The following is a 20,806-nucleotide window of genomic DNA, read 5'->3' as shown; positions in this document are numbered from 1 at the left end:
TTGCCTCCCATATTTCTTTCTTGGATCTTTATCTCTGTCCGCATCTACTTCTGGGCTATTCAGCTTAGGTATTTCTCCCATCTCTACCCTCTTCTGCTGCCTAGTTTCCAAAATTTGTACCCCAGCCCCTATCTCCCTTTCAAAATTATCTTCCTCTATGTTCAATTCTCTTTCAACTCTTTAAAATACCCCCCCCCCCCCCATTTAATTCATCAATCACTATTATGTATAGTCTGGAGGACAGAAGGAAAAGGGGGGACATGATCCAAACATTTAAATATGTTAAAGGGTTAAATAAGGTCCAGGAGGGAAGTGTTTTTAATAGGAAAGTGAACACAAGAACAAGGGGACACCATCTGAAGTTAGTTGGGGGAAAGGTGAAAAGCAACATGAGAAAATATTATTTTACTGAAAGAGTAGTAGATCCTTGGAACAAACTTCCAGCAGACATGGTAGATAAATCCACAGTAACTGAATTTAAACATGCCTGGGATAAACATATATCCATCCTAAGATAAAATACAGAAAATAGTATAAGGGCAGACTAGATGAACCATGAGGTCTTTTTCTGCCGTCAGACTTCTATGTTTCATTATTATCTCCTCCTTGTGTCTTCTTTTGTTTGCTTCAATCTTTTCCTTCATTCCTTCTGTTGGCTCCTCCCATTTCTGACTGTCTTGATCTTTATTCATCATCCCTTGTGTAGTATTTTCCATTTTTTTCAATAGTCTCCATAAAATCTTTGTTCCATGATGTCTTTTATATTTGGAAAAAGTAATGCCATCTCCCTCAAAGTTCCACTCATTTCTTCCTTATCAAGCATCTTATTTTGCTTTTTAAAAATTCAACTTTTGTCCACAGTCCAAGAACCATTTATTCAATCCTAAAGTTTCCCTTCAATGAGTCCACTAATCACAGTTCTTTATATCCCATAGGTAAACAATCAGTTCTGTTTAAATAGTCCCAGAGGTTATCGAAAGCCTCTTTACATCTCCTTTACAGATTCAATCTTCTAGCATAACATTTGGGGGTCCCTTTAATTAAATAGCTTCCTTGTTTTCTTATATGAGCCTTCAGTAGTCATGAGGTAGTTAGGCATAATCCAGTAAATATTTTCACAGTCCTTCATATAAATATTCCCATACTTGTATATTTTCCTTTTGTCAGCAGGTGGCGCTCTCAACTTACGTTTCAGTATTGTCATTAGTCAATGGTCATTTTAGTTGTAGATCAATTATAGAAAGATAAGATTTTAAAGTAAACTATTCCAATATTTTATTTATTCGATTTCTATGCTGCCCAATCCTGGAGGACTCAGGGCCTACGCATTACCACATCTTCCCAGTTTAAAAGTCCAATTTTCTGTATATTTTTTTTAAAAATATTATTTTTCTCTTTTTGTATTCTTCCCTTCTGGTCTGGTATTTTTCTCGGAATGCTTAAACACTACTTTTAACAACTAATTCTGAGCAAATAATTCTAAGTTATTCATTGGGGTTAAGTTTAAGCAAGAAGGAATCCTCTTTTCCCAATTCCACTGTTCACCTACTTTGTTCCAGCACCAGTCTTAATTGTTTCATGGTTGTCTCAGCTTCATGGCGGCCATCTCTTCCCTTCACTGTGGCTGGGAGGGGAAAAAGAACCCCGGATCAGGCATGAAAGCTGCGACTCTCTGCGAACTCACCCCTTTTTGCTTCACCGCCCCTACAGGGTGGCTTTGGCTTCTTTTGGAGCTCACCAGTGGAGGGAACTCGGCATGGTAGCATGGAGACTGGCCCTGCCATAACATCAACCAGAAGTCTCTGGTTGCACTGTAGCATTATGCCATACATCAGTCCCAGTCTTGCCCACAAACCGCTGCTATTAAAAATGTTATTTAGAACATTGACAAGGGGTATATGTTGTTAACGCTAAAATAATTATGGTACCTATTATCACTTCTTCCCGAGCTTCATTCGTAGCGTGTGGGCCTTGACTTTTAAAGCAGTCAGCAAGTGGAGACCTGTGTAGCACTTTCATTGACGCAGAAATTTTATTTGTGTTTGATGCAGGGTGTTTGCTGACGTTCCGGTTTGACATCTGCCTTTTTCTTCCAGAGGCCAGCAATATAAAAGTGGTTTCTCATGAAGCTATGCTAGGAGGGAAACTGGCAGCCAGGACCAGTTATACATTTAATCGTTCTACAAGCTTACGGATAGAAGACCTGACTGGTAGGTGTCTCCCTTTTTGTCATGGCACAGAGTGATCTTGGCGGGGGTATAATTCTATTCCTTTCTGTCTTTTTTAAATACCTTCTGATTGATTTTAGAAGTAGCCTGACTGTTTTTCAGCACCAGAGAACTGATAGGATCAGTGCTGAAAGCCAATTCAGAGCTTTTTAAAACTATAAAAAGCACAGAAAAGCTGTGGAGAAGTGTTCTGTCGGGCTCTCTGGTAGAATCCTCCCAAAAATTCACAGGTACAAATTTCAGACACACACACGTTTGAAAATTCAAAACAATGTTCTTTATAATGAAAATTCACTTAAACCAAGCCCTCTTTTGGTATAGCAAAGAGCACTCGTCTCCAAACAAACTGGTAATTTATACAAGTCCCTTATCAGTTCTGTGATACTTATCTTGCAGCTGTGAGGCAATTCACAGTTCTTCTTCTTTCACAAAGTGAAACACACTTTGCTCTGGTTTAGTTTCAAAGCTGGGAAAAATCAGCACACAAGAATTCAAAGTCAGTAAAGCAGTCATGAAACACAAAGATCAGATAATCCTCCACAATGGCCAAACCCACAGGCTGCTATTTATAGCAGCCTCACTAATTACCACAGCCCCACCCAACCACAGGTGGCCTCATTTTCTTTGATAATAATCTCTCAGTTGTTGCTGCCTATGCATCGCTCTCCTCATGTGTGGCTGTATCATTAACTCTTGTTCCGAATCCAAGGAGGAGCTAGATAATTGATCTCCTTCTGAGCTGTCTGCCCCACTCTCCTCCTCCCTGTCACTCATGTCTTCTTGGTCAGAGGAGGCTTCATCAGCAGATTCCACCGGGGGCAAAACAGGCCTGCAGCATGTGGATGTCTCCCCCACATCCACAGTCCTGAGCAGGGCCGGAGCTAACCACAACAAGAAAAATTGACTGAGATCACTTTTTAGAGGCTCGTTGATGCACGGTGCATGCAATTCTTCTAAATAATCCCCTTCAGTTTGACTAGATTTTACCCTGTAGGCAGGGCACTTTGTGATAAAAGTACAATTATCCCAAAGTAAGCCTGTTATCCAGTTAACAACTTCCACAACCCATTGGAGAAATTGTAAGTGATCTGTGTCGTTTTTGTATGTGGATAAAGCATTAGCTTTGAAGCAAAACATGTTACTTTTTAAAATCAATCACATAAGCATTTGATGGATATTCCAGGTCTGGTGTGAGGGACAAATAATCCTTCAAATTGCATGGCCTTCAGTTGTGAATGCGATGTCTTTGCAAATGCATTCTGTCTCGTTGAGAGAGAATAGGAGAAAGACTTATTTCAAGCAGGCAGCTGCTTATTAATGTTCATGAGAAATTACCGTTTGCCCGAATTGGTATCAGCATTCAGCACTTCACGATTCTTCACTTATGGAACGGATTGTATAAAACAATGAAGGTTTGGTACAGAACTCTCACATCCACAGATACTCTGATTGGATCTAAGATGTCTCATAAATAAAGGAGAAAAAAGCCCAGGTCAAAGCAGATAACTCAGTGGCGTTAACTGGGCAGCTATTACGAAAAAGGAAAATCCTCTGCTAAGGAAATAGATCGAACAACCCAAAGCCTTACCTTCCTTACAAGGAAAGGCTAGAACACAGGTAGTCCTCGAGTTGCGACCACAATTGAGCCCAAAACTTATGTTTGCTAAGTGAAACATATGTTAAGTGAGTTTACCCCATTTTACAACCATTTTTGCCACAGTTGTTAAATGAATCATTTTATTTGTTAAGTTGACAACAGTTGCCACAGTTGTTAAGTGAATCTGGATTCTCCAGTGTCTTTGCTTGTCAGAAGGTTGCAAAAGCTGATTGCATGGGCACTGTAACTGTCATAAATATGAACCAGTTGTCAAGGATATGAATTTTGGATCATATGATCATGGGGTAGGGGGGGATGCTGCAACAGTTGTAAGTGTGAAAAATTATCGTAAGTCACTTTTTGTCAGTGTCGTTTTACCTTTGGCCACTAAATGAACTGTTGTAAATCGAGGACCCTGTATAAAGAAGGTGATTGCAGTAGAAAATGTTTAAGGTGATATGTTGTAAAGAAAATGGACATAGAGGTCTTTTTGCTCCCTCTCTTAAGGGGTCATGCAGTGAAATTGAATGGAAGGAAATGTAGATGAGACAAAGAAAGCGCTGTTTCCTATAGTACATAATTAATCTGGGATTCTTTGCAGTTGAAGCAAAAAGGACACAGTAATGGCCATAGACTTCATCACAGGTGGTCTCCAACATATGACCATAATTAAGCCCAGAATTTTGCTCATAAGTTGTGGTCATTAAGTGACTCAAGTGACTCACGCCTGATTTTGCAAAGATTTTTGCAGCGGTCATTAAGCAAATGTCACAGTTAAACAAAAGACATTAAGGGAACCTTAATTCCCCAAAGGGCATTTTTTTTTAACTGAGAACCAAAAGGGAACATTTGTACAGAGTAACCAAATATCAGAGTTGGAGGGGGGACCTTGAAGGTCTTCTAGTCCAACCCCCTGCTCAAGCACCATAGCATTAAATGTTCTTTCTATATACTGTTATGTATGTGCATTCTCTCAGATGCTAAATAATAATTTAAAAAGCAGCTAAAGATGCTGACAATTATGGTGGGGTGATCATGGGATACTTCAAATGGCCGTAAAGGTGAGCTGGTTGCCAAGCATCCAAGATTGGCCACTGTGGGGGAAGGGGTAGTCATCAGAACTTCATCAGAACTTCGAAAACAGTGGTCATAAATAGTACTAGGGAAGTCTGTCTATCAAACAGTTGCTAAGCAGCCAGCTTTTAGGGGAGGACCACCTGTAAACTTAAATTCATGAAGGACAGATCTATCAGGATTAGGGTTATTTCTGTCTTGGAGAGAGCCCATCGTAGTATTGGAGGAACAAAGTTATAAGAGGGGTAATGTCTCCATCATCCCAGAGGAAATGACCACCATAAGAAACAAAAGATCATTACTATCTGATTCAGCACATAATCACAGCCACAAGAATTACAATAGCACAGAACTGGAAAAAAGAGGATACACCATCAGAAAGAGAAATTATTAAAAAAATATATGATTGTGCAGAAATGGACAGACTTACCCAAAAACTCAAAAACAAAGAAGACTCAAAATACTACGAAATTTGGGAAAGATTTTATGAATGGGTAACAAGGAATAAAGACAAAAAATTAAAATTAAAACAAGATGATACATGAAAATAACAATGATAGTGAACAAACAATAGATTCTGAAAATCTTCAATTGATTCGATATTAAACTCAATCCAAACTGACCTTAGAGAAAGTGTATGACAGAATAAAACCTTTAAAAACCGCGGCCGCCATATGCCGCATACCAACAATTAAAGATAGTTGGAACTGTTACAAAACAGTTCAATGGGGGGGGGGGGGTATGGGCGAATGAAGGGCAAGAATGTACAAAGTATTTACGGTATATAGAAAAGTTTAGAATTTAATCTTAATGTTGATGTAACAATATTTTCGTTTTGAAATGACATGGAATATCTGTACAAAATAATTAAGAAGATAAGCACATTGATTATACAATTATAAGTATATGTTGAAACAGTGATGTAAAACAAGATATATTTGCTCTTCCTTTTTAACCTTTGTAATATAATAAAAACTATTTTAAAAAAAAAGAAAAAAAAAGAAAAAAAATACTGAACTAGCCCAGGCCTCGGCCTTGTCCAGCGGGATTGCTCTTATAGTGGTCTCTGTAGGAAAAAACAGCCTGGCGTTTCTTCTCAGCATTTTCCCCTACTTCTCTCGCCCACCCCCTTGCCCCCAGTCCCTCAATGCTTACATCTGCCTGTGCTTTGGTTTTATGCTGCTTCAACTGCAATTACCATTTTGTTGCTGCGTAAGCTGTCCCAAGTATTTCCGTGTGTGTGTGGGGGGGGGGGGGGGTTATTGGTCTCAGAATAGCTAGAGAAAATGGTTAGATAAACATTTCCTAACCTTTGTCATCCTCAGGGGCTGCCTTGTACCGAAGGCTCAAAGAGTATGTGCTGACAGAGGATGAACTGAAGGAGCATGGCTACCCGTTACCTTGTCCTGAGAGATCTGGACGGGCTGTTGTCTTTGCTGCAGAAGAGAAGAAAATGACGGATGGTGAGTTCTGCTGGACTGGAGAAAGAATGTTCTGTTTAATGAGAAGAAACAGAGGGGCCAGAAAAGGAACCCCTTCAGCCAGTTTATTCCCTTCAAGGCAGACTTCTACACCAACTGCTTGTGGATGGGGATATTATTATTATTATTATTATTATTGTTGTTGTTGTTGTTAGATTACATTAGATTAGATTTATTGGATTTATATGCCGCCCCTCTCTGCAAACTCGGGGCGGCTCACAACAAAGTAAAAACAATACATAATAGCAAATCCAATACCCACCAATCCAATTACAATTTTAAGCTCTAAAAATTTCATAAAAACAACCCCAGAATATTAAAAAACAAGCACACAATCAATCTAACACAATACAACCCAGCAAACAAGATCACTATGCTGGATTTCGTATTTCATCATCAGTCGGGCACTTCCCAAGCACCTAGGACTGTGTGATGTAGCGACGAATTATGTGTGCCGATCCCAGTAAAGTGGCTTTTTGCAATTGACAGATGGAGATTTTCTCAATTCCGATGGTTTTCAAATGTCCACTGAGATCCTTTGGCACTGCGCCCAGTGTGCCAAGGACCACTGGAACCACTTTCACTGGCTTGTGCCGAGTTGTTGCAGCTCGATTTTTAGATCTTCATATTTCACTAATTTCTCTAGCTGCTTCTCAATTCTGCTGTCCCCTGGGATTGCGATGTCGATGATTCATACTTTCTTTTTCTCCACTATCAGGATGTCTGGTGTGTTAGGCTTCAGAATTCGGTCAGTCTGAAGTTGGAAGTCCCACAGTAGTTTTGCTTGCTCATTTTCAACCACTTTTTCAGGCTTTTGATCCCACCAGTTCTTTGCCACTGGTAAATGGTAGTTCCGGCACAAGTGCCTCATCTGTGCCACAGCATCATGTTATGCGTGTAGTCAGTCTGTGTGATCTTTTTGCAGCAGCTGAGTATGTGATCAATTGTTTCGTCTGTTTGTTTACAGAGTCTGCACTTTGGATCGTCTGTTGACTTTTCAATTCTGACTTTGATAGCATTCATTCTAATGGCCTGTTCTTGTGCAGCCAGTATTCTTCTTCTTCTTGTTGTCGTTGTGCTTGTTGTCAGTTATAATAGCAGATGTCAGTGGACTGGCGGACAGTCTCTATTCCTAAATCTACAGCAGTTAAGAACATAAGAGCCATGCTGAATCAGGCCAAAGCCTATCAAGTGCAGCATTCTGTGTCACACATGGCCCACAAATTGTACATGGGGATCTTGAGTAGAAAGAGAAGGCAAAACCCTCCCTTTCCCTCAACCCCCAACAAATGGTACTCAAGGGAATCCTGCCTGCCTCAACCAACATAGAGGTAGCACATGGACATCCGTTTCAATAACCACCGATACACTTGGCATCCATGTATCTGTCTAATCCTGCCTTGAAGCTATCCAGGCTGACAGCTTTCACAACCTCTTCTGGAAGTGAATTCCATAAACCAACAACCCTGTGGGTGAAGAAATATTTCCCTTTATTTGTCCTCACTTACTTATGAGCTTTAGGGAGTGCCCCCTCGTCCTGGTATTGTGTGATAGAGAAAATAATTTTTCTCTATCCACCTTTATTATCCCATGCATGATTTTATAAAGTTTGATCAAGTCCCCCCCTTAAATGCCGTCTTTCAGGGAAGGCGTTGCAACCTGGTTTCATAAGGGAGGTAGTCTATTTCCTTGATCATTCTTGTTGCCCATTTTTGCACCTTTTCCAGTTCCATTATATCTTTCTTGAGGTAACCAGAACTGTACACGGTACTCCAAGTGTGGTCTCACCATCGATTTATACAGAGGCAATACAACACTTACTGACTTATTTTTTATTCCCTTTCTAATCCCTCTGTTCCTGCCGTCAGATCAAAGAAAGGTGGTGTTGAGTTGTCCAAGCTTAATGTTCCAGTCATCTGGGAGCCTGTATAATACCTTTTCCCTGAAAATAAGACACCCCCAAAAGTAAGACATAGGAGAGGCTTCATAGAATTGCCTAATATAAGGCATCCCCCAAAAGTAAGACATAGGTGACGTATACCGTAGTTTTACAATTTGATATAATTGATTTCATAAGGTTAATTTAATCAGTAAATACTTATATGAATAAATAATAATAAGATTTGCTAATTAAGATTTGCTAAGAACTATTATAATTTACAACTATAGTGTTAGGAATCTATATAATCTTTAGAATAATTTTACTGTGTATATGTTATAATTTAATAATTATAAGCTAAACTAGTAATTGGTGGCATTGATAGTGCTTGATACATATTGCTTCTATTTATTAAATTTTTGATTGCTAGACATAAGAGTTCCAATTTACCATATTTAAAGCTTATTATAAATTAATTGTTTAGTGGAAAACTTCTTCATTAAAAAAAAAAGACATCCCCTGAAAATAAGACGTAGCACATCTTTTGGGAGCAAAAATTAATATAAGACACTGTCTTATTTTTGGGGAAACGGGGTAGGTATAGCTTTATAGCATAGATGCCTAATTTAGGGAAGGGGATAAGGTTGGTGTTGGAGTGATAAATTGGAAAGTACAATATTAAGAATAACCACGGTCCAAACAAACAAGGAGCGGGGTCTGAAAATCAGAGGTGAATTGATGATATACATCCATGCAATTACTAATGTGGGTATTTAATAATCTTCTCCTTCTTTCATGTTAAAAATCATGCCATTGAGGCAGTTAAAATTATCTCAGGGGCCACAGGCAAGGCTTATGGGGCCATATGCGGCTCTGAAGCGTCAGTTTGGAAAAAAGCAGAATTGTCTTCCTTCCATAGAATTCAGTCTTTTCAGTTGACCTTTTTATATTAGAGGTACCCTGACTGAGGAGGCACCCACATAGGTTTTCCTAAGATGAATTACTGCAAGCTCCTCCTCCCAAGAGAGACAAAACTTTTCTCCAGAATAAATGTGGATGTGGGTGTTTCACCTGTCTGAATAACAGGTAGTTCTTGACTTGCAACCATTTATTTAACGACCATTCAAAGCTACACCAGCACGAAAACAAGTGGCTTGTTAAGACTGGTCATCATACTTACCTCTTTCAGCATCCCCACATTCACGTGAATTAAATTCTGGCACTTGGCAACAGGCATGTATTTATGATGATCTGGGATCCTGGAATTGTCATTTGTAACTTTCCAACAAGTGAAGTCAGTGGGGGAAGGGAACGGCCCCACTATTTACTTAATTGCAGTAATTTGCTTAACATGATTTTTAAAAAGGTAGGAAAATGGGGTGCAACTTAATAATTTGCTTAGGTACGTACATAAGTAATCTGTACTTGATTTCTTTAGTTTTCTCAGTCCTTGATGCAATTGCTCCTCATACCACAAGATGGCAAGCATCTGAATCTCTTAACAGCTTGTCTAATGGGAGTTTTACATTTTTGATGGGTTATGGGGGAAAACACCAATGAAATGTTTGAATATTGGTTGGAAACAGTTCATAGATGAGAGAAAAATAGCCATTGACCCTTCAGTTGTCACTTCATCCAATCAGTATAGTTACCCTTGCAAATGAGTTGTGGTATTCTCATGATTCTTGATGTATCTTTTCTTTTATGTACACTGAGAGCAAAGACAAATTCCTTGTGTGTCCAATCACACTTGGCCAATAAAGAATTCTATTTTGATGACTTCCCAAACAATACTATCCGTTTATCTCATTGGGAGAAAATAGGTTTGTTTGTTTTTTAAAAAATTATGTTTTAGGTAAATATATGAGAATGGACTGAGACCCAAATATCTATATTTTTAACACACTCCTTTTTTCTTCTGTAAGGTTCTTGCAGGATTTGTTGTCGTTGTGGCACAGACTACATGGTATCACCTTCTGGAAATTGTGTCCGTAAAGAAGAATGCATCCATCACTGGGGGAAATTGCGTAAGCAAAGAGGTAATAGTTTACTTTAAAAAAAAGGGAAAAAAGGTATATTTCTCCAATGTGCGCTTCAAAGTGCACAACATTGATTTTTATTCTCACAAGAAACCTGTGAGGTTATGCATTTTGCAAGCTGCTTTGAGAACTCAGACAACTAGGTTTTAGATCTCTGCTCCTGGCCATGAGTTTACCCTGTTTTGTAGTAGTAATGTCACATAGTCAGGTTGCATGTTGGATATCGGAGGCCAATGAAGAAAATGAGAGAAGCATCACATTTTAGCTCAAAGGTGCTTTTTTCAGTAGGCAGCTGGACTGTTTTTTGAGAAAGACAATGACGTTTCACTTCTCATCCGTTGAGAGTTGATGGTGGGGAAAATGGAAGAATAGCATCCCCTCACAGTCCAGTCACAATTGATAAAGTTTCTTGGATGAGAACTAAAAGGTCTTTTTCTTCTTCCTTAAAAAACAGTCCAATTACTCTTTGAAAAAGCACATTTGAGACAATTATTACCTGGATGAAATGAATTTCCACAGACATCACATTATGACATTATTTGTTCCCTCAGATTCTGTTTATATATCAAGAGGGCTTCCATGTAGCTCAAATAACATTCAATAGCAAAGATTTTCAAATTTTAAGGAGAAAAAAAATCCCAAATGAGTAAATAGTCATTCAGAGCACTTTTTTTTTTTAGAAAATAATTTTTATTACATATATACACATTTACACTTTTAACATGCAAGATTATTGTAGTCTTAAGAAGTATAGTGACACAATTAAAAGACAATAGACACAATTATGTTTGTGATGGAAGCAAACTGGGATCCCATTCATCAGAATCACCTTGGATCAATTGCCATCCAACCCCACTCTTCAAAGAACTAGTATGTAATTCTTTTAGAGATTATTTAAATGATAAGGCTTAGAAATATTTCAGAAGTCTACTTTAGCTTTCTGTGTTCATTACTGTATTTTTCGGAGTATAAGACGCACCTTAGTTTTTTGCGGAGGAAAATAGGGGGGAAAATCTGCTTACCAGGTATTCATCCGGCTAGCGTCCTTAGTTTGGTCAGCTTCAGCACATTATTTTATCTGATAGGGCTTAAAAAAACCTTATTTGGAGAAAGTAGCAATGAAAAAAAGCCTGCAAAGACTTAGGGCTGGGAAAACAATTATTCGGAGAGAGTAGCAATGAAAAAGATTACAAGTCAAGAAGATTGTTAGCACCTTGTTATGGTAAAAAAAAAGCTTTGAAAAAGCTACCTTCAGAGTATAAGACGCATCCAAATTTTCAGCCTCTTTTTTTGGGGGGTGGGGTATGTCTTGTATTCCAAAAAATACGGTATGTTATTGTTCATACTACTGTTTAATTTCTTTTTCCCTTAACATCATTTTCATAGCCTGCATCATAATTATAAGTAATGATTTTAAACATAACCCTTCCCAAGTAGTTTGATAGAAAGGAATTGTGTTGGTATTAAAATCAAGATTCTATCAATCAGACTAGTTTTGGCTTAATCTTTGATCGATGGTTATGTACAAAGATTTAGTTCTTTCTCTCTCTGTCTCTTTTGCAGTGCCAGGTGGCTGGGAAACACATTATAGCTGTTGTTCGGGAGCTGTGGGTTCACTCGGATGCCAAGTTGCAAAAGTATGTAACCATGTTAAGTTAAACCATGAAGTACAAGGTGAAGTGGACCACCTTCTCTCTGACTATAATCACAGCTTTGCCACTTTGATCTTTGGAGATGCTTTTCAATCTTACTTTGGCTTGAGGAAAAAAAACATTTATTATTTTATTTATTATTTAGATTTGTATGCCGCCCCTCTCCGAAGACTCGGGGCGGCCCCTTCTATCAAGCATTCCCTCTAGTAATAGGACAGAAATATTTAATTTATTATTAAATTTGTGACAGTGGTCCAATCCATTAGACCAGGGATGTTCAACCTTGGCAATTTTGAAGGCTTGTGGATTCAACTCCCAGAATTTCTCAGCCCGTATGGGAATGAAAGTCTACAAGTTTTAAAGTTGCCAAGGTTGGATAACACTGCATTAGACTTTGGGTGGCCTGTAAAATCAAGCAAACAATAAAAACTAAAACTCAAAGAAGCGTTCCAAACTATAACCATCAGAATGTCAACAGATACAACGGGAGTCTTAAATAATAATAATAATAATAATAATAATAAATAGTAATAATAATAATAATAATAATAATAATAATAATAATTTATTATTTATTATTTATTAGATTTGTATGCCGCCCCTCTCCGTAGACATCACTACATGCATTAAATCCAGGCCTTCAAATGAAAGATCCAGGTTTTAACCCCAGGAGAGGGGGTGCCATCTGTATCTCTTGTTCCGTAGGAAGAGACAGAGGAAACACACTTCCTCAGCCCCACAAGATGGCAGCATTTAATAGAGAGGAGCTGTTCAAACATACTGGGTTGTCAGAAACAGTTGGAGATATGCAGTCCCTCAGAATACAAGGTTCTATGCCATGAAGCACATGGGCCATTATAGCAAAATTATTTCCTGTTCTTCCACCATGAGTATTAATTTCATCCAATTAATCATCTTTAGTCCCCTGCTCTTTTCATTTCATTTATTAGATTTATATGCCATCCTTCTCCAGTGGACTCAGGGCGGCGTACAAGGATAAAAAACATGATAATAATCTATAAAACCCCATAAATTAAAACATTCACCCATCAATCATTCATCATAAAACCTACATCATAAAACATGCGTCCTCATCTATCAGTCATGCATTGATCACCCATGAATCTTCTGTAACAGCTTGAGACAGAAGCTCAGAACGGGGCACTGGCTACTGAGGACAATGACACAGTCTCAGTCAAGTTAACACTTTCCCCGAATAGAAGTGGGGAGATCAAAGAATCAGAGAACGCCAAGAATCCTTCTGGGAGGGATCTTTGAGGTCATCTAACCCAACCATGTGCTCAGTGCAAGAGTCTACTATTGTCATATCTCCAACAGATGGCCTCTTTTCAGACATCTCCTGTGAAAGCTGCCCAAAACAACTTTCCAGTTACAGTGGTACCTCTACCTACAAACACCTCTACTTATGAACTTTTCTAGATAAGAACCGGGTGTTCAGTATTTTTTTGCCTCTTCTCAAGAACCATTTTCCACTTACAAACCCGAGCCTCTGAAACTGTAACCGGAAAAGGCAGGGAGAAGCCTCCATGGGGCCTCTCTAGGAATCTCCTGGGAGGAAACAGGGCTGGAAAAGGCAGGGAGAAGCCTCCATGGGGCCTCTCTAGGAATCTCCTGGGAGGAAACAGGGCCTCCACCCTCCCTGTGGTTTCCCCAATTGCACTCATTATTTGCTTTTACATTGATTCCTATGGGAAAAATGGCTTCTTCTTACAAACTTTTCTACTTAAGAACCTGGTCACAGAGCAAATTAAGTTCGTAAGTAGGAGTACAGTGGAACCTCGACATACGAGCAGCTCTACTTACGAGCTACTCGAGATAAGAGCTGGGAGGGGAGCGACATTTTTGTTCGCCTCCCGAGCTCACATTCGGGATACGAGCACCAAGGAGCTGTCTCCTGAAGCCGAACACTAACTTCCGCTTTCGGTTTCAGGAGACAGCTCCTTGGCGCTCGTATCCCGCGTGTTTTAAAAGGTTGCAGCCGGCCTGGGGGGCTCGGGGGGGTGCTGGCAAGCCCCCCAGGCCGGCTGCAACCTTTTAAAACACGCGCGCCGCTTCGCAGCTCTCTGCTGAATCCGGAACGCTAACTTCCGCGTTCGGATTCAGCAGACAGCTGCGAAGCGGTGCGCGTGTTTTAAAACGTCAGTGCCGGCCTGGGGGGCTCGGGGGGAAGCCCCCGAGCCCCCCAGGCCGGCTCTGACATTTTAAAACACGCGCACCGCTTCGCAGCTGTCTGCTGAATCCGAACGCGGAAGTTAGTGTTCCGGATTCAGCAGAGAGCTGCGAAGCAGCGCGCGTGTTTTAAAATGTCAGAGCCGGCCTGGGGAACTCGGGGGCTTCCCCCCGAGCCCCACAGGCCGGCTCTGACATTTTAAAACACGCGCACCGCTTCGCAGCTGTCTGCTGAATCCGAACGCGGAAGTTAGCGTTCCGGATTCAGCAGAGAGCTGCGAAGCAGCGCGCGTGTTTTAAAATGTCAGAGCCGGCCTGGGGAACTCGGGGGCTTCCCCCCGAGCCCCACAGGCCGGCTCTGACATTTTAAAACACGCGCGCCGCTTCGCAGCTGTCTGCTGAATCCGAACGCGGAAGTTAGCGTTCCGGATTCAGCAGAGAGCTGCGAAGCAGCGCGCGTGTTTTAAAATGTCAGAGCCGGCCTGGGGAACTCGGGGGCTTCCCCCCGAGCCCCACAGGCCGGCTCTGACATTTTAAAACACGCGCACCGCTTCGCAGCTGTCTGCTGAATCCGAACGCGGAAGTTAGCGTTCCGGATTCAGCAGAGAGCTGCGAAGCAGCGCGCGTGTTTTAAAACGTCAGAGCCGGCCTGGGGAACTCGGGGGCTTCCCCCCAAGCCCCCCTGGCCGGCTCTGACATTTTAAAACACGCGCACCGCTTCGCAGCTGTCTGCTGAATCCGAACGCGGAAGTTAGCGTTCCGGATTCAGCAGAGAGCTGCGAAGCAGCGCGCGTGTTTTAAAATGTCAGAGCCGGCCTGGGGAACTCGGGGGCTTCCCCCCGAGCCCCACAGGCCGGCTCTGACATTTTAAAACACGCGCACCGCTTCGCAGCTGTCTGCTGAATCCGAACGCGGAAGTTAGCGTTCCGGATTCAGCAGAGAGCTGCGAAGCAGCGCGCGTGTTTTAAAACGTCAGAGCCGGCCTGGGGAACTCGGGGGCTTCCCCCCGAGCCCCACAGGCCGGCTCTGACATTTTAAAACACGCGCGCCGCTTCGCAGCTGTCTGCTGAATCCGAACGCGGAAGTTAGCGTTCCGGATTCAGCAGAGAGCTGCGAAGCAGCGCGCGTGTTTTAAAACGTCAGAGCCGGCCTGGGGAACTCGGGGGCTTCCCCCCAAGCCCCCCTGGCCGGCTCTGACATTTTAAAACACGCGCACCGCTTCGCAGCTGTCTCTGAACGCTAACTTCCGCGTTCGGCGGCAGCGGGGTTTTTTGTTGTTGCACGGATTAATTGACTTTACATTGTTTCCTATGGGAAACAATGTTTCGTCATACGAGCGTTCTGACTTACGAGCCTCCTTCCGGAACCAATTAGTCTCGTAAGTCGGGGTTCTACTGTACCACTGTATTTTAAATCCGTTCTTTCTTGTGAGGTTTTTTTCCCTATGGCTCAGTTATATCCCATCTTATACATAACAACCCTTGAGATATTTGAACACAGCCATTAGTCTATGCAGGTCCCCCCCCCCCCAATCTAGACAAAGCATACCCAATATCACCTCCTCACAATTTTTATTTTCTTCCAGGGCAGATATCTGGTAAGTTCCTCTTCACTGAACGTATTCCAGTTTAACAAAGGCCATCTGAAAATATCAAGCTGGTGCTCAAAGTGTGATCTAAACAAAGACTTATCTTGAACTTAATACAGTAGTACCTCTAGATACGAGCTGCTCCACATGCGAGTATTCCAAGTTACGAGCCACGACAGGAGCGAAATTTCTGTTCGACACCCGAGCTCAAATTCGGGATATGAGCCGAGCTTCCACTAGGTGGCGCAAGAATCCTTGCTTCTGGTTATCTCGGCGGGTAAAAACAAAGTCTAAAGGCGTTTGTTCGAGATCCCAGTTGATCGACATACGAGCTCGGTTCTGGAACGAATTAAACTCGTATCTAGAGGTACTACTGTACTAGGTTTGGTTGATGCAGCCTAGGTCCATGTGTATTTTTTTTCAGCTGGGTCATACTGTTAGCACATGTTCTCCCCCACACACCCCAAATCCCAAAGCTATAATTCAGAGTATATTGTAATTACATAGTAACCCTGGTCACAGTATGATGACCCGAACAGGACTTTCCATGACAGAGAATAAGGCAAACTGGTGGTGGGAGAAGGAAGTAATTCTGTTCAGGCCTGAGGCTGCTGCATTCCTTGAGGATATGGGACTCTTCACCATCTGTGAGAAAGGCTGTGGATCAGTGTCTTTAGAGGGATATAGAAATTGAGTTATGAGGATACTAAAGGAGATCAGATCTTTTTCCTTTCCAGAGATTTTTAGCCCACATTTCTCTAGGGATGTGTAAAATGTTTTTGTGCTTAAAACAGAAGCTCCTGGGAGCTGTCCTGATATATTGCCATTTTCAAGGTAGCGTTGAAATACTGTAATACTATTACAGAATATTAGGCCTACCATCAAGGTTCCTTTTATACATTATGCAAATGAAACAAACAAAATGTGAAGAAGTTATGATATTTATGTAGTTAGTTACCAAGCACATCTAAATTATATTAAAGTACCGTAACCAAAATATCTTTACAATCCCCAAGGCAAGTCACAACTTTTGAGCACCCCTAATGTTTGGAAATTGAAAGTTGAAAAGATACATTTGTTATTTTCTGTGTTGGTCCCTTGGATGTTCTTGAGAACTAGCAGTTTTTTTTAAAAAAATTCTGTAATGTGAGGGTTTTTTCTTTCACTGTTGTAATTGTTATTGCTCTTTGATTCAGTTTTCAGTCCTCTCTCCAGCCACCATGAAAAAAGGGATTTTTACTTTCAATATTGTGGTTACTCAGGTTGGAATTTTGCAAGACCACCAGTCTGCTAACTAAAAGTGGGCAAGGTTGGAGACCCTCTGATCAATTTTTTTCAGGGATAGCTTTTTAACACCTCTTTAATTTCCTTCCAATCTCTATTTAAGCAACATGTCCATGATGGCCGGAAGGAAAATCTGGAAGGGTTTGTGAAGACGTTTGAAAAGTTGACAAGGGCAGATGGACATCCCGGCATCTACGCCTTGGATTGTGAAATGGTAGGTTGGCTGCTCCTACAGAGTTAAGGATTTCATCTTTCATCAAGAATGTGTATTTAAAGTTTATGCCCTAAGAGTCCAGTACATTTGTATGGAAACCACTATGCATATTTAATGGAGAACTTAAGCAACAAAGAAAGGGTTTTCTAAGTAAAACAAGGCTGTTGAGATTCAAGAGAAGGCAATCAGCAAGGACATAAACTAGGATGTGGTTAAAGAAGCCAGGGTGGTGACCACGATAGGACAATCGAAGTCCCACATGATTGTTTGCATTGTAGAAGTAGAACTCCAGCCCCCTCAACTGAAAAAAAATGGTGAAAAGGCAGAAGAATACTGATTGTGCTCAGACTCCACAAAATGTTGCTTGCCTGGGGTTCAGGGAAAGGTTTCAGGGGAAGTGGAATACTCTGGTGCGTTCGGGAGGAAGAGGGAAGAATCTAGAAGCCTGAACTAAAATTTCAACCCATTTCCATAATATGTATGTTTTCAGAACTGAACTTCTTTTAAAATTCTAGTTTGAGCATGACTGAGAGGGGCTAAGGCACAGATGTACTTGTTATGTCCCTTCCTCAATCTGGTGCCTTTTAGGTTTGTTGGTGCTGCAGGATTCCCATCAATATTATTATTATTATTATTATTATTATTATTATTATTATTATTATTAATTAGATTTGTATGCCGCCCCTCTCTGAAGACTTGGGGCAGCTAACAACAATATAAAAAGACAATGTAAACAAATCTAATATTAAAAATAATCTAAAAAACCCCAATTTAAAGAACCACTCATACATACAAGCATACCATGTATAAATTCTATAAGCCTAGGGGGAAGGGAATTTCAATTCCCCCATGCCTGACGACAGAGGTGGGTTTTAAGGAGCTTGCAAAAGGCAAGGAGGGTGGGGGCAACTCTGATATCTGGGGGGAGCTGGTTCCAGAGAGTCGGGGCCGCCACAGAGAAGGCTCTTCTCCTGGGTCCCGCCAAACGACATTGCTTAGTCGACGGGACCCGGAGAAGGCCAACTCTGTGGGACCTAACCGGTCACTGGGATTCATGCTGGGATGTAGCTCTGCTGGTTGGGATTTTAGGAGTTGCAGAATCCATACCTCTGGAGAACAAGTGGGGCAGGCTACCAGAGCAGAGGGATCATTGATGCTAGACTTAAACAGTAGAGGGCTGCTGCATGGACAGTCCAGTGCGCAGTCCCTGTGTTCCCAACTCATGCATGTGCACGCCTGTGCGAGATTCAGCTTCTGCACATGCTCAGGAAGCAAAATCTTTTGTCAGGACACTCGTGTGTGCATGAGATTTCACCAATTTCCAGCAAAGAAATCAGTGTAAATGGACAAAATCATGAGATTTCTCTTCCTGTGCATGCGCAGAAGCCGAATCTTGCACCAGTGCATGCATCCACTGGATGCTTGCGCATGCTCATCACCGGGAGCACACCAGGAGCACCGGCAATGGGCAGCCCGTCCCTGGACTTAACCCTAGCTCAGAAAGTTACTGCAGAGGTAAAATATAGATTGGAAGGTACCAATTACAGTTTCTGAACTCCTCACAAAGAAGGCAAAATAGAAATGTGGGTAAAATAAGGCATTCTGAGCCCTTCACCTAAATTACTAAGAAAAATTCTGGAATCCTTTTTTCCCCTGATTCTTTTTCACATCTTTCTTATACGATTGCAAAATTGGCTGGGGGTGGGTGGGTCTGATGAATCAATGGCTGTTGTTGTCCAACAGCTGGTAGGAACCCTTCCTAAAACATGCTTTCTTTTGTGTCTCTTGTATCTCGTCTTCTGCAGTGTTACACTAAGCAAGGATTAGAGCTGACGCGCGTCACTGTGATCAACTCAGACTTGAAAGTGATCTACGATACCTTTGTCAAACCGGACTCCAAAGTTGTGGATTACAACACTCGGTGAGGGCCCACAAAGTCTGAAAGAGCATCAGGATCATTGGCAAAAAATCTGTGCGTTTGGTGTCAGCAGCTGAGGGGCCAGAGTATCTGCTGAGAGTTGGCTGCTGAAAAAAAAATCCACATGGAGGAAGTTAGGCCCATGGCAGGTGCCAGTCCCACCCACCCACCCATCTAGGCTAACTTCCTCACTTCCTCCCTGTGGCTTTCTCTTCAGAGCTTCAGCAGGTGGTCTTTATGTTTGAATTTCAGATTCACTGCCTGCTTCTCTACTTGTCCTGCTTTGTGAATCAGAAAAAAAAAAAATTCAGAACATTTGCACTCCCAAACCATTGATCTCTCTCTAGATCTCATTGCCCCAAGAAATGAGAGACGAGTATTTTTCTCCTATGGAAGAACCTGTTTTTCGTGTTTCTTTCTGAGTTACTTCTCTGAACTTTGTTCTTTCCAATAGGATGGCACTTTTAGTGGCGATATTTGCAAAGATACAACATTGAGGAGATGTCAGAGGGCCCTTTGGCACACGTGGGTAGTGTAGTGCTGGATTTCAGGGGGAAGTTGAATTTATTTTTGATTTGATTTGATTTGATTTGATTTGTATGCCGCCCCTCTCCGTAGACTCGGGGTGGCTCACAACAACAAATTTGTGTTGTTATCTTCTGCTTTTAGCCATCAATCTCACTTTTAGCCATCAATCTCAGAATGCTGCCAAAAAGAAATCAGGATAATAATAATAATAATAATAATTAATAATAATTTATTGGATATGTATGCCGCCCCTCTCCGTAGACTCGGGGCGGCTAACAACAATAATAAACACAACGTGTACAATCCAATAATAAAAAACAACTAAAAACCCCTATTATAAAACCAAGCATACACACAAACATACCAGGATCCATTTTCCGCCAGGGATTTTGTGAAAGAAAAGGGAGGAGGGTTCTCTAAGCAGAAGTTAGCCTACCATTGCACATGTGGTAACCATGTGTCTGAAAAGCAGCAGAATTAAAACAAAAAAAGAATTACCCCTCCTGATGATACCAACATTTCCTTGGCAGGTTTTCTGGTGTGACGGAGGCGGATCTGGAAAATGCATCGATAAATCTTCGGGACGTCCAGGCAGTTCTCTTGAGTATGTTCAGCGCAGACACCATCCTGATAGGCCACAGTTTAGAAAGTGACTTGTTTGCACTAAAGGTAAATGCTGTACAGAAGCGCACACATGTTTTAGGTACAACCCCCTGAAATGATGGCTGTGGCTAGGTTATGGGCACACCCTTTGCTTTCTCTGGCTGATGTTTTAAGATGCACTTCTTTGAAACATATATTCTTGTACTTAAGCCGTCTTAATTAAAAATCCAAAAGGAAAAAGAAAGAATATAAAGAAGAATCCAATAGCAGGGTGTCCAGCAAACCTGGAAGACAGAAAAATCAGAGAATTATCAGGGAAATCGGTGGTTTGGGAAATATCAGTCAATTATCAGGGAATTCGTGGAAAAAAACAGAATAAACCAGAATAAACCCAAACTGTATTGGCTGCATAGCTAGAGGTATAACAAGCAGGAAGAGGGAGATTATGATCCCGCTGTATAGAGTGCTGGTGAGACCCCATTTGGAATACTGTGTTCAGTTCTGGAGACCTCACCTACAAAAAGATATTGA

The 20,806-nt window shown here is 41.4% G+C and overlaps 1 protein-coding gene across 1 annotated transcript in view; it reads left to right on the top strand.

The window, feature by feature from the left end:
- REXO1 (RNA exonuclease 1 homolog) overlaps positions 1-20,806 on the top strand; it is a 69,325-nt gene that overhangs the window by 42,639 nt on the left and 5,880 nt on the right. The window contains exons 8-14 of the mRNA XM_070747067.1: positions 2,097-2,210; positions 6,225-6,362; positions 10,185-10,298; positions 11,862-11,935; positions 17,116-17,226; positions 19,032-19,147; positions 20,203-20,341. Coding sequence (XP_070603168.1) covers positions 2,097-2,210; positions 6,225-6,362; positions 10,185-10,298; positions 11,862-11,935; positions 17,116-17,226; positions 19,032-19,147; positions 20,203-20,341 — 806 coding nt within the window. The remainder of the gene's footprint in view (positions 1-2,096; positions 2,211-6,224; positions 6,363-10,184; positions 10,299-11,861; positions 11,936-17,115; positions 17,227-19,031; positions 19,148-20,202; positions 20,342-20,806) is intronic.

This window comes from Erythrolamprus reginae, chromosome 1 (assembly GCF_031021105.1).
Source record: "Erythrolamprus reginae isolate rEryReg1 chromosome 1, rEryReg1.hap1, whole genome shotgun sequence".
NCBI classification, from domain to species: Eukaryota; Metazoa; Chordata; class Lepidosauria; order Squamata; family Dipsadidae; genus Erythrolamprus; species Erythrolamprus reginae.
Note: the sequence above shows the minus strand (reverse complement) of the source record. Positions and strands in the feature narration are given on the sequence as shown.